General features: G+C 52.7%; 1 protein-coding gene across 1 annotated transcript in view; it reads left to right on the top strand.

Annotated features, from left to right (window-relative positions):
• Nucleotides 1-1,579: 1,579 nt before the first annotated feature.
• The window catches only part of ARHGEF18 (Rho/Rac guanine nucleotide exchange factor 18), a 48,834-nt gene continuing 38,379 nt past the window's right edge, over nucleotides 1,580-12,034 (top strand). The window contains exons 1-9 of the mRNA XM_041414844.1: nucleotides 1,580-1,691; nucleotides 6,726-6,862; nucleotides 7,161-7,660; nucleotides 9,265-9,472; nucleotides 10,124-10,238; nucleotides 10,863-10,920; nucleotides 11,134-11,178; nucleotides 11,458-11,538; nucleotides 11,898-12,003. Of these exons, the coding sequence (XP_041270778.1) occupies nucleotides 1,616-1,691; nucleotides 6,726-6,862; nucleotides 7,161-7,660; nucleotides 9,265-9,472; nucleotides 10,124-10,238; nucleotides 10,863-10,920; nucleotides 11,134-11,178; nucleotides 11,458-11,538; nucleotides 11,898-12,003 (1,326 nt within the window). The 5' untranslated portion in view covers nucleotides 1,580-1,615. The remainder of the gene's footprint in view (nucleotides 1,692-6,725; nucleotides 6,863-7,160; nucleotides 7,661-9,264; nucleotides 9,473-10,123; nucleotides 10,239-10,862; nucleotides 10,921-11,133; nucleotides 11,179-11,457; nucleotides 11,539-11,897; nucleotides 12,004-12,034) is intronic.

The following is a 12,034-nucleotide window of genomic DNA, read 5'->3' on the forward strand; positions in this document are numbered from 1 at the left end:
CTTCTCGCTCTGCTCCAGCAGCTGGAGAAGAAGCCACAGCTGTCAGATGTGAGGATTGTGCACGAGGAACCTGCCACAGAAATGCCTCCAGCCCTCAGGGTAAGTGGCTCTCTGCACAAGCTCCGTCCCACAGCAGCGCAGTTGTCACTCACCTTCCTCAAGGCCTTGTGAGGAAGCAGCTTGTCTTGAAGCCAAAAGTCCCAGTGCTGGGTTTGGTGCAGCCTCCCTCCTGCACGAGCTTCAATGCAAAACATGGGCTGGGGAGGCTCAGCCTACGCAGGGTTTTGCTCTGCTGTGAGTGAAGAGGAGGAGATGATGTCAGGATTTAACCCCCAGGTGCCATCATGGTGGGCCCTGGGGCAGTGCTGGGCTGGCTGGGCACCCTTTGGGTGCTGGCTCCTGCTACTGCTGTGCCACAGCTGAATGTTTGCAAAGACACCCTGGCACTGCCCACAGCTGGGTTTGGGCTGTGCACAAGAGGGGTCCATGCCTAGGACCCCCGAATTCCATTCTGGACTGCCCACTCCAGGGCTGGTCCCCAGTATTATCAGGGAGATGGCAGCAGAGGGGATGTAGACAGGGCTGTACTGGGCAGGTGACACTTTGGGGTTTGTGGCCAGGCAAGAAAAATGCTTTTTGACACCTGCTTTTGGGCATCACCAGCCCAGCCTGGGCTTCAAGCTGTGGAGGTACCTGTGGTCATTCCCAAACTGGCTGGGCTCTGCTCCAACAGGCAACAGGCATCAGCTGAACAGCAGGGAGGAGTTTTGGCCTGGCCCCAGAGCCCAGCAGCTGCACTGGGATAAAACCTGGCTTCTTCAGCCTAATTGAGGGCTTGGGAGTGAAGTTTGGAGTCTGGGATGTGGAACTGGTGCCAACTGGGAGCAGTGGGCTTGGAGGGTAGGGAGTTGGGTCTCTTGAGGCAGTTTGAGATTGCTCCCACCTTCCTCCCTGTGTGGGAGAGCTGAGGAGGGCCTGGAGAAATGCCCTTGCCAGGGGACTGGGACTTGCTGTGAGCTGTAGGATGATGCTGATGTTGCAGATAGACAGGGTCTCTTGCAGTCCCTTGCAGAGGCTCTGCCACAGCACCTGAAAATGACAAAAAATATAAATAATGAGCCTTCATAAATGTCTTGTAAAGACACCAAGCCTTGTCAGTATCAACTCTGACCAGTCACTGAAGGTGAAGGTGACTCTTAGCCAGGTGAGAAGTGCCTGAAAGTGCTCACAAAGTGTCTGTCATGCTCACAGCCATGAATGGAGCAGGGAGGTTTTGGCAGAGGGGCTGTGGTGTGTTAACAGCTTGTTTTCTGTTTCTGTCTGCAAGCCTCCAGCAGCACTCAGGGGCTGTATGTGCTCCAAGGCCACTAATCCCCAGGCCCAGCTGTAGGAAGTCACTGACCTGCCACACAGGTGGGAATGCCAGGGACCAGGAATGTCTCTCTGGCTACAGCTTCCATCAGCTGATACTTCTGACAAAACACTTGGCTTCTCCACTCCCCCCTTGGCAGCCCCTGGGCTGCAGCCTGCAGCGCTGCCTTAGAGCGCGCTGAGCTCTGCCGTGCTCCGTGCCGGCGTCTCCTGCTCGGGGCTGTACCTTGCACGGGGCTCCCAAATGTCAGACTCGCTGCTCAACCACTCCTGGCCATCGTTTTCCAAGCGCTGGAAGAAGAGATGGTCCTTTAAGCGAGGTAATGGCCTGTGGGGACAGGGGGCTGAGCGTGTGGTGGGAGCTGGGCTGTGGCAGGGACAGCTTGTCCTGGACTGAGCAGGTACCAAAGAACTCCGGGGGCCCAGGCAGAGCTTATTTTGAGGTGCCCCCTGCTCCCCCCTGCACGGGACACTGCCTTAAGTGGTGGTTAACACTTTTCCTTGCATTTAATCTTCTTTTCAAGGCACATAGTTGCCTCCAGGAGCTGGGTAATGGGTTAAATATCAGCCTTTTGGTTTTGTAATAAGTTTGTTTCGTGGCTGGCAGTGAGCTGGATGTCCCGGTGCTTGCAGACAGCTGTCTCTGTATGCTGCCTGGCCGGAGTTTGGTGTCTGAGCAGATGTGGGGGAAAAGATTTCTTCAGTGTTTCAGTGAGGGCTGACGAGCAGAACCCCTGTATCTGGAGTCCTGGCGGTTTGGGTGGCCCTGGCTGGGCTTCACTGTGTCCAGCAGCATGGATGGGAAATGGCAGCAACTGGTGTCAACTGGCCTCATTTCTGCATGTGGTGCCATGACTTGGAAAGAGGGAAGTGAGAGCCCCAGGAAGCAGGACATTTGGAGTCCTGGAGGAGCCAGACACTTGTGTCCTTATGAGCAAACCTGCCTTCAGACTGATGCTTTTGGTACCTTTACCTGCAGCATCAGAGCTCCTGCTCCTCTTTCTCCTTCATTATTCCCCTCCCACTCCCATTTCTCTTCTGGTGTGGATGTGCAGGAGACCAAGATCCAAACTGAACAGCTGGGGGAAGGTTAATTCAGAGCAGGACAGAGGGGGTCCCACAGGCTCTGATGTGTGGTGAACCCCAAGTCCCAGCTGGGCACCCCACTCCAGCCATGCCTGCTGTGGGGGTTATGTGCTGGCTGGGAAGACTCAGATGGGCTGATTTCACTAACAAATGAATCAGCCTCACAGTGCTCCCAAGCACTGACTGCTTTGCAGAGGGCCTGGGTACAGCCAGCTCCCTTCAGCAGGTGCTTGCAGAGCACTTTGTCCTGTTGGGGCTTGTGCTTGGGCACAAAATGCTCAGGTCTCACTCAACCCCTCTCCCACACTGATATTCTGTAGTGTGGCACTCACTGGTCCATGTGGGCCTTCCCTCAGTACCCCCTGGAGCTACTGCAGGAACATGCACAGTGACCTGGAGGGAATCAGAGAGGCTACAAACCCCCTCAGCCCTGCTGAGACCCTTCAGCTGAGAGACAGCAGGGAACAGTCCCAGCTCCCTGCTCCTCTGCCCTCCGTGCCCAAGAGCCTGGCCCCAGCAGTGTGGTGATAAGGCAGTGGCTATGTACAGGGTGTTACAGTGTGGGACAGCTTATCTTCCCCTGCTCCTGCCCAGAGCCAATCCCCACCGCTGCCAGGGCTGGCCAGGAGGGGCCCACGCCAGGCGAGGGACTGCACTTCAGCCCATCTTGGCACAGGGAGTTCAGCACTTGCCAGAGGTTTTTCCCTATAGCTCTGGACACACTTCAATAAGATACGTAAAGGGCAGCTGGTGCAGGGCCAGGGGGGCAGAGGTGGGCCAGGGGAAGATAAAATAATGTTTATTTCATGTCTGTGATGCTCTCCATGGTTTCCCAACAATCTCTATCCCTGACTGCTGGGAAATGCCCAGATGTTCTTGTCTTTCCTTCCTCCCGGGATTGTTTCATGGAGCAGAACTGCCCAGTGCCTTTGTCCTGCCGTGTTTGGTGTGGTCTTTCCCCAGTGGGAATGCAGACAGTGTTTGATGTTGGAGGATGTGACTGGTGTGGCCAGAGTTCACATCCATGTTTCCTCCAATGTGTCCTCTCCCAGCGCCAGCCTGGCTCCAGGGTCACTTGGGGACATGCAGCATCCTGCACCAAGCCAAGGGACAGGCAGGTGAGGATGGGACACTGCTGGCAGGGCTTGTTCCAGGGCTGGCTGCTCTGGTGCTGTCACCTGCTGTGACACTTGTGGGTGCAGCTCCAGTGACCAGCCTGTCCAAGAGAAATCAACACAGACAGCTACAGGAGGGAGGGTTTGACTAGAGATCTGAATTGGAATTATGAAAATCTCTGTTGGGATCCCACTGGCATTGGGCACAGTTAGAACAGCATGAAACCTTCTTCCTTGAGCCACAGCAGCTCAGCCAGCTGATCCTGCTGTCCTCACAGCATCAAACCCCCTGAGACCATCCCAGATTGTCACATGCTGTGGATGCCTGTCACGGCTTCCTTCCTCCCCACACAGCAGCCCAGAGTCATCATGTTTCACCCGTGGGAAGCTCTGGCAAAATGCAGGAACCATCCCAGCCCAGCAAGCGATGCTTCCTCTCCAGCTCTGCCCTGGGAATTCCTCTGAGGAGGCTGCTCCCTGCAGCAATAACCTTTTATGGTTTCCAGCCAGAGACGAATTAAGCAACTGCAATACCTAATCTGCTTAATGTTCTCCTAAAGCAAACAGTATTTGTTCTTGAAAGTGTCATTTTGTTATCCCATCTCCAGCTTCAGCTGAGGAAAGGTGACTGCTGCTGTCTGCCAGAGCCTGGGGGGGCCAAGATTCCCTGTCTCCTTGCCACCATGCTGGAGCCTGGGTCCTTCCAGACAGGCTTGAGGGCAGAGTACGGGAGATTCAAGGTGCTCCAGAGTTTGCCACACTTGCTGACACACTGGCAACTACCTTGATCATTGACATGGGGATGTTCACAGCACCCCAGACCTGCCTCCTTCCTGTGCGCTCCATGCTCGAACTTCCTCGCCCACCATCCCACAACCCGACGCCTGAAGGCATTTTTCCCCATGAGCTCCTCCATCACCCCCTTGCCCAAGTGCCTGCTCCATGCAGGGTGCCAGCCCAGCCTCCGAAGAGGGAGCCCAGCAGCGCCGTGGCTGGTGCTCACACATTGCCTAAAATGGTGTCCCCACGGCAGCCGCCCGCGCGCCGCTGCCCCGACCCCGGGCTCGCGGCGCCTCTGATTTATCGCGTGTTGAACCGAGTGTCTGAAGCCTCCGAGGAGGATTTAAGTCCTTTGGTGGGTCTGGACCGGGTCTGTTGACTGCAGCCTATGCCTTGGCCAAATCCTGAGCCCTGCATGGCACAGGCAGAGCTCAGGGAATATTTTCCAGGCCTCCGAGGAGCTGACTCTGTTCCAGGGATCCACTTTAGGGCTGCATGGAGCTTGGTGCAGGCCCAGAGTAGCCTTGGCTGGATGGCTGGACACTGCTTGGGAGAAAAAAATTCCTTGTTTTAGTAAAACCTTCAGTCCAGGGCTCTGGCCTCTGTCAGGCCACAGCCCTTGTCAGCTCCTGCTGCCTCCCAGGGCTTTGCTGCTCTCCCTGTGGGTAGTTCACTGCTGAAGGGATGGCGAGAGTGGGGAATCTCCTTTTTCTTCCTTCTTTGGATTTGTATGAGGGGAAGCACCCTCTGTCCTGGCCTCCCTAGGATGCTCCCCACCTCCTGGTTGCTCCCCATGGATCCATTCTACCTTAGCCATCATCCCAGCCTGTTTGGGGGGCTTCAGTGGTTTTCATAGCCAGCCAAGAGCTTTGGCTGCTGTTTGCTACAAGTTCATGCCAAAGTCTGTGCTGGTTCAAGGGTGTATTCACTTCAAAATGCTGATTTTAGATTGCAAGCTGAATCCAGGTGCACTGAGAAAAGCAGAAGGTGATCTTTAATAGCTCACTAAATCTCTGTCAGTTGCAGATGCAGCTCAGGGACATCCTGGGCAAGAATTGGTCTATTCATAAAAAATATCCTATGAAGTAAATTTTACAGCCTTGCTAGAAAGCCTGTTTCAAATTTTCCCTGGTCTTGTAGCTAGAAACCCCTTAATTAAAAGAGTGCCTTCAGAAGCGTTTTCTTTCTATATTATTTATAGTCTTTCACTTGAAACCATCATACACATTTGAACACACCAAATGCTCCTTAAAACAGAAAATCTGGCATCTGCAGTGTGCAGCAGGATCCAAGGAACAAACCTCCAAGCTCTCCCTCACGTTTACTGCCTTTTTTTAGTTGGCACCATGCAATTCCTGGCTGAATTGTGTAGCTTTATAATCCACAGCAGGATGCAAGCTTTCCAAAAGTGCGTTTTTTAAGAATGTCTTCCTTACATTGATGTTTTTATGCTTGATTTTCCTGGAGTGTGATGGGTTTCTAGCAGTTTCCTGCTGGTTTTTCCCATTGGATAGATATGGCTGCTTACAGTCTCTTGGTGTTGCTCTCTGCATCTTCAGAGATCCACCACAGTGCTTCAGCCAACAGCCTGGCTTTTTTCCCTTTGCCTCAGCTCTTTGCCTCAGCTGTGTGTGTCTCAAAGGAATAAAAAGCCTCCATGAGTAATGCAATGGTTCAGGGATTGTGGCTAAGGTTTACAGTGTGTCTTGCTCCACAGGAATGTGCTTCAGTCAGCTGGACCATCTATTGTACCACAAACACATCCAGACCTTGGTTTGTTTCTCAGTGAGTTATCAGATGGAATATGGACACTCAGGTTCACACTCCTGCCTGGGGAAAATCCAGAGGAATGATCCAGAACCAGGAGAATTATGTGCTTCTGGTATTGCTCTGCATATTCAGGGTTGTCTGAAGCCACCAATTTGCCTCCCAGTATCCTTTATTAGCCACCCACCCAGGTGTCCTTTATTCCTTATGGATGAAAATAAAACCACCATCAGTATTTTTATTCCTAGATTTCTGATTCAAAGGTCCATAATGTCAATAACAGACATCAAAATGTGCTTAATTCTTTTACTGTGGAAAAAGCTTCTGCAGCATAGGACACCCTATGAGGGTCTGGCTGGGACAGTGCAAGCCTGGTCTGTCCCCTTGCACATGCTGCAGGGATGAGGTTTCTGGAAATCCCTACACCAGGTTCCTACAGGATCAAGGCTGCTGTGGTCCGGAGATTGCCTGGCACTGCCTGTCTGGGAAGGAGCAGAGGGCACATGGAGCATTTCAGTGCTGCCTCATGTCACCTGTGGGTGTGCAGCAGGTTTTCCATCCCTCCCAGATGTCTGGTTACCTGCTGAGACCTTCTCTGTCTTTCAGGGTCCGACTGCAAGCCTTGCTTACGGGAATTCACTGACCAACACAGCCCTGCCTTAGAGTATCCCACCCCCAAAAGCTTCCTCCCATCCCTGATTGCTGAGGATGATTCCTTCTGCACCAGCACAGCTGAAGAGAAGGCAAGTGTCCTCTTTCCTGCTGCTACCACCGTGCAAGGCAGAGGCCAGGGGCAGCAAACTGGGTGGTCAGCACAACATCCAGAGGGGTTTGTGGTGAAGTAGGAATGGGGGAAAGTGGTACTGATCCAGACTGTCAAGGAATACAAGATTATGTTGCTGTGAGGGACAGCAGGGGAGGGTGACTATTAGAAAGTCAATTGGAAGTCTGGCTCTGCTCTGCACCCCGGTTTCTGCATGGGAGGTATCCCCTTGGCAGGGCTGGTGTGAGGCTCTCAGAGGATTTCTGCTGCCTTTGCAGGAGGACTCATCTTCCACAGAGCTGGATGTGCCAGCAGCAGACTTGCACAGCAGCACAGAGGATCTCCTCTCAGACTCTGCTCTCCACGGCACGGAGTATTACAAAGATCTGGGACTCCTGAGCGTGCCGTCTGCCAAAACAGCACCAGACACAGCAGCACAGCCCGAACAAGAATCCCAGACTGTGTCTGCCCTTCATTCATTGGAAGACACACCAAGGGCTCTGAGCAAACTGTCTGTGGATGTTGCTTTTTCCAATCCCGTTTCCTGTTCAGTACGTTATGGCGAGGCTGACTGTCGTTTTCTGAACAAAGGCCACCTGTGCTCCTGTGCAGCCATGCCAGATTTTGGTACCAGCACTTCTGAGCATCCTGTAGAGGCAGACAACGAGCTGGACCTGCAAGAGGCCCAGGATTCCTTCCCCACACTGGTGAGATCGATGTCCACCTCCCGGAGGCACAGCTGGGAGAGCCCTGTGTCACCTGTGGACTGCAGGCGCAGGTACGGTGGGACTGTGAGTGGTATTTGATGTACACAGTGCAATGGAGGTGGGAGGCTGAGCATCACACTGCCCGCAGATCCAGATGCTGCTGGGTGGTCTCCCTCGCCTGTCAGCATCTGCCAGAGCAGCTGGACACCCACTGCTCCTGTTGGGTGGGATGTGGAAGAAGTGCTAGGGGAGCAAGAGGCTTCAATGTCTCCTTGGAAGTAGGAAGACCCTCTTTTCCTGGGATTGAGGCTGAGAAGAGGATCTCTCTTTTGTCTAGAGGGAATCTTGAACAGCATCAGTTGCCCTGATGACCTCCATCTTCTGGCTCAAAGGGAATTTTTCCCATCAAAGTGGGATTAAGAGAGCTCTGTCAAATCCTTTTTCTTCCTGTCTGTGAGTTGGCTTGGTGGAGCCTGTGCCTGCAAGCACGGTGCTGTGCTCCAGCCCTCTGCCCTCCACGTGGCTGCAGAGGAGGTTGTGTTTGTAGCATGGTGCTGAGCCCTGGCTGAGAGCAGAGGCAGGCCTGGCATTCCTGCCATCCTCTGCTCCTGCCACATGAGTGCCTTGAGCTCCAGGTTCCTCCAGGAATGCTTTCCCTGCTGACAAATGTATTGATCTCCCAGCTGACTGGGATTTAGGTGCAAGCCAGCAAGGACTATTTTTATCTCTCCTCCTTATACGGTACCCTAAAATTATCTCAGCCTGAAATCTTGGCAGTCCTTTATCAAGCTCAGACTTTGGTTCTCAGACCTATTGTTGTCCCATGTGCCATGGATCATTCACAGTTTATGCTGTAACAGGCACAAGAGTAACGGTGGCACGGAGTGGCTGTCGGTGTCAGGGACACGTTCTGTCTCCTTGCTGGGTGATGAAGCACGTGTGAGCAGGAGGCCAGGGAAGGGGAATACACCCCACTGTTCCCTAAGCAAACGCTTCCTGAAGCCTGCCTGTGGCAGCAGGAATGAAGTGACAGTGATCTGCAGACAGAACCCATGCAGAGACTAAGATTTTCCACTGAGCTTTATCCATCATTTTGCTTCTGTGTCATCACTGCAACAGCAGTTGGTGTGCAGGACACTGTGAGGCACTGGGGGAGCTGGTCCACCCCTCATTTCCTATAAAAAAAATTTTTCCTTCCTCAAATCTGGGCTGTGGTGGGAGCAGGATTTATGGCATGATGCCACAGTGGTGATGTGATAAATATCATCTGCCACTTCTAAATGCCCAGAGGGACTTTCCTGGATGGCAGCTGACAGGGCAGCAGCTCTGGGGCAGGCAGGAGAGGCTGCTGCCAGGGTGGCTGCACAGTCTCAGGGGTTGCTAAGAGATCAGTGTGAGCCATTCAGCACTAAACATCCCGGGTGACCAGGGAGCTGGGGACTCACTGGTGGCAGCCAGAGAAGCTGTTTTTAACAGGCTCGGGACTTGGTGTCCAGGCTGACACTTCCTGGCATTTCCTTTCCCTGGTGCCTGCTGTGGGGAGCCTCCTTGTCCCAGCTGCATGAGGTTGTTAGGACCACCCAGCCAGGGACATTGCAGGGGCTGTGCCATGCCAGGCACAGTGTGCCAGATCTGCTCAGGTCTGCTCTAAGGCTTCTTTCTGCCCCCTGATTAGGTTCAGCCTGGATGTCACAGAGCTGGGCAGTGACCCAGAACAGGACGATGTGGAGAAGAGGAGCCAGTCCTGCCTCCAGCCTCATGCGTCCCTTCAGCTGCCCAAAAGGGAACAGGGAGCCTGGAGCAGCAGCCGGGGTGGCACAGTGATCAAAGTAGAGATAGAGCCGCTGCACCCAGACCTCGTGGCCAGCCCCAGCTTGGAGGTGGTGAGTGTGGAGGGCTGGGCACAGGGTCAGCAAGGCAAGCTGAGGCTGCAGAAAAGCAGCGTACACAGGTGTCAGCTGCAGGCTGGACTCCTTCAATGCCAGCGTGGAACCAGGAGGTCTGCAGGAATCTCAGCAAGGATGGGCTTTTTCAGATAAACTGCCCCATCTTGTGGGATAAAGGCCCAGGGAGCTGCCTGTAGTACAGCCCTCTTTTCCCATATATTTAGCTGGAATTTCCCTTCCCTTGTGCCTGTTGCCTCTTGTCCTGTCACTGCAAGACAAGAAGAGTCTGGCCCTATCTTCTCTCTATGCCTCTGTCAGGTAGTTGAAGACAGCAGTGTCACACACCCACACACACACACCCCTTACACACTGCTTTGCTCTGGGGAATACCTTTAGATTCAATTAATACTAAAAGGACAATTGCATCACGGTGCTGCATATGCAGTAAAAGTGAGAAGTGCCTAAGAAGGTTTCAGGCACAAGTGTCACTTGCTCCAGCCTTCCTGGAGCCAACAAGCAGCTGGGCCTAGTGGTCTCCTGCATCATAACTCTGACAAAACAAGAGGGAAAGGGTGAGGAATCAGCCATGATGGAGATTCCCTTGGTGCAGAAAGCACGAAAGATTTCTGTGACTTTTTACTTCTCCAGAAATGTGTCAGCAACGGGAAAAGAGTGAGGTCCAAGTCTGTCCCATCAGCCTGTGAGACCATTGCCTCCCCCCAGATACCTCACAGTTTCAACACTTCTCTTCCAGCTGTGGAAGGTTAGTATAGACTTTATGCCATTAAATGGGTTCAAGGTGCAATTAAGAAAATAAAAACTAGAGCTGTAGCCTCTGGAAGTGTGGACAGCCTCTGCTTTCTCTTCCACGGTCCCAGGAGCTCCTGAAATACAAAGCCAAGCTGGTTCTGAGTCTGGCCCTGGCTAGCAGCACAGTCTCAGCTCAGACATGCCAATCCTCAGTGACACATTGCCACATAACCTCCCTGTGACCAGTGCTTTGGTCACTCCCTACTCAAGTCCCACCTGTGAGGATTGCCCCAGAGAAAAATGTGGTGATTTCAGAGCCTGGGAGGTGGAGGGGAGACTGGCTGTCATGGAGAAGAGCTCTGGGGTGGTACCAGCTCCTCCCCTACTGCAAGCAGGACCCTAAGCAGCAAACATACAGACTGGGGAGGGGAGGAGTAACAGAAAAGTGATGAGCCTTCACTTCCCTCACAGAAATGTAGAGCAGAATCTCCTTCCCTAACTGCTCCTGGCATTTCTTGCCACCAATCAAGGCAGAGTGGGAGCCCAGCACAATTAACAGGATCCAGTTGCATAGATTGCAAGGTGGTGCTCTGCAAAGGCAAACCAGGATCCCTGCTGAGAGCATTTTGTGTTCCAGGTGTTGAACCGCCTGCTCTGGAGATGCTGGAGAAGGACCACGTGTCCCCAGACCAAGTGTAGGTATTGTCAGTCCTGGCTGGATTAAGATGAGGGAGATTTTTGAGTGTATCTGAGCTACTGGAGATGCAACAGCAAAGGAGATCCCACTCTGTGCTGGGCCACAGATGAGCAGCTGGTCATAAACCAGCACCTGAGGCTTTGTGGGGTGCAGAATGCCCGTAAAGGATATTTTCTAATCCCTTGCTTTTCTTTTGCCCCATCCTTGGTAGGTTAATTGTCCAGAAGGTACTTCAGGAGCTGAAACATTACCATGGGTAAGTGTGTCTGGGACAGGAATGTGTGGGGAGGTCACAGGTCTGCCTAAGACACACTTGGAAAAGGACATTTGGTCCCTTGAGGGGCAAAACCCAGGGTACCAGAATCACTGATTTATTCCAGTGAAACCAGGGTAGAATTGCAAGGAAAATGGGCATTTCATGTACCTCCTCCGTAACTCTAAAAATGTTCCTGCCCCATGCAGAAAATAAGAGTTTCAGCTGACTCAGTTCTGTTCTTGTGTTCTTTGCTGTGTCTGATGCCTTTTCCCTGCCCAGGGTGAAGCAGAGAGCTTGTGTGCAAGAAGGCAGTGATTCTTCCCAGCAGAACCTCACTTGGTTTGAGTTCCTGTCTAATGAGTAAGTGAGACAGCGAGTGACACACACTTTGTGTTCTGAGAGCAGACTGATTTTGAGTCCTGTTCATCTAAGCTCTACTGCCCTGCTAATCCTGTGTGCAGGACACTGGTATCTGCAGGGGTTCAGCCAGTGTGGCACTGAACAAAACCTGCACACAACAGCTTGAAAGTTCAGCTCCTTATTTGCAAGTGTTTCATTAATAAGTGACATGGCTGAAGCCAAACCAGGATCCTCCAGGAGATGGAAAGCTCATACTTGGGGTCCTAAAGTAATGCTTCAATGAACTTCATCAGTGATCTCCGTAGCTGGGCTTGGTCAGTGAATTTCCCCTTTTTTAAGGTATTTTGGTCTCCTTTCAGAAATGAGGACAGTGGGAAGAGTGATAAAGCAGAGAAAGGCACAAAGGTGATGCGACGTCTGAGTTCCCTGCGGAGCCGAGTCACTGGATCCTGGCAAAAGGATAAGGTGAGAGAGAGATGTTGAGTTTGTGGAAGGA

The sequence above is a fragment of the Onychostruthus taczanowskii genome, unplaced genomic scaffold (assembly GCF_017590055.1).
Source record: "Onychostruthus taczanowskii isolate IOZ18803 unplaced genomic scaffold, ASM1759005v1 scaffold106, whole genome shotgun sequence".
Taxonomy (NCBI): Eukaryota; Metazoa; Chordata; class Aves; order Passeriformes; family Passeridae; genus Onychostruthus; species Onychostruthus taczanowskii.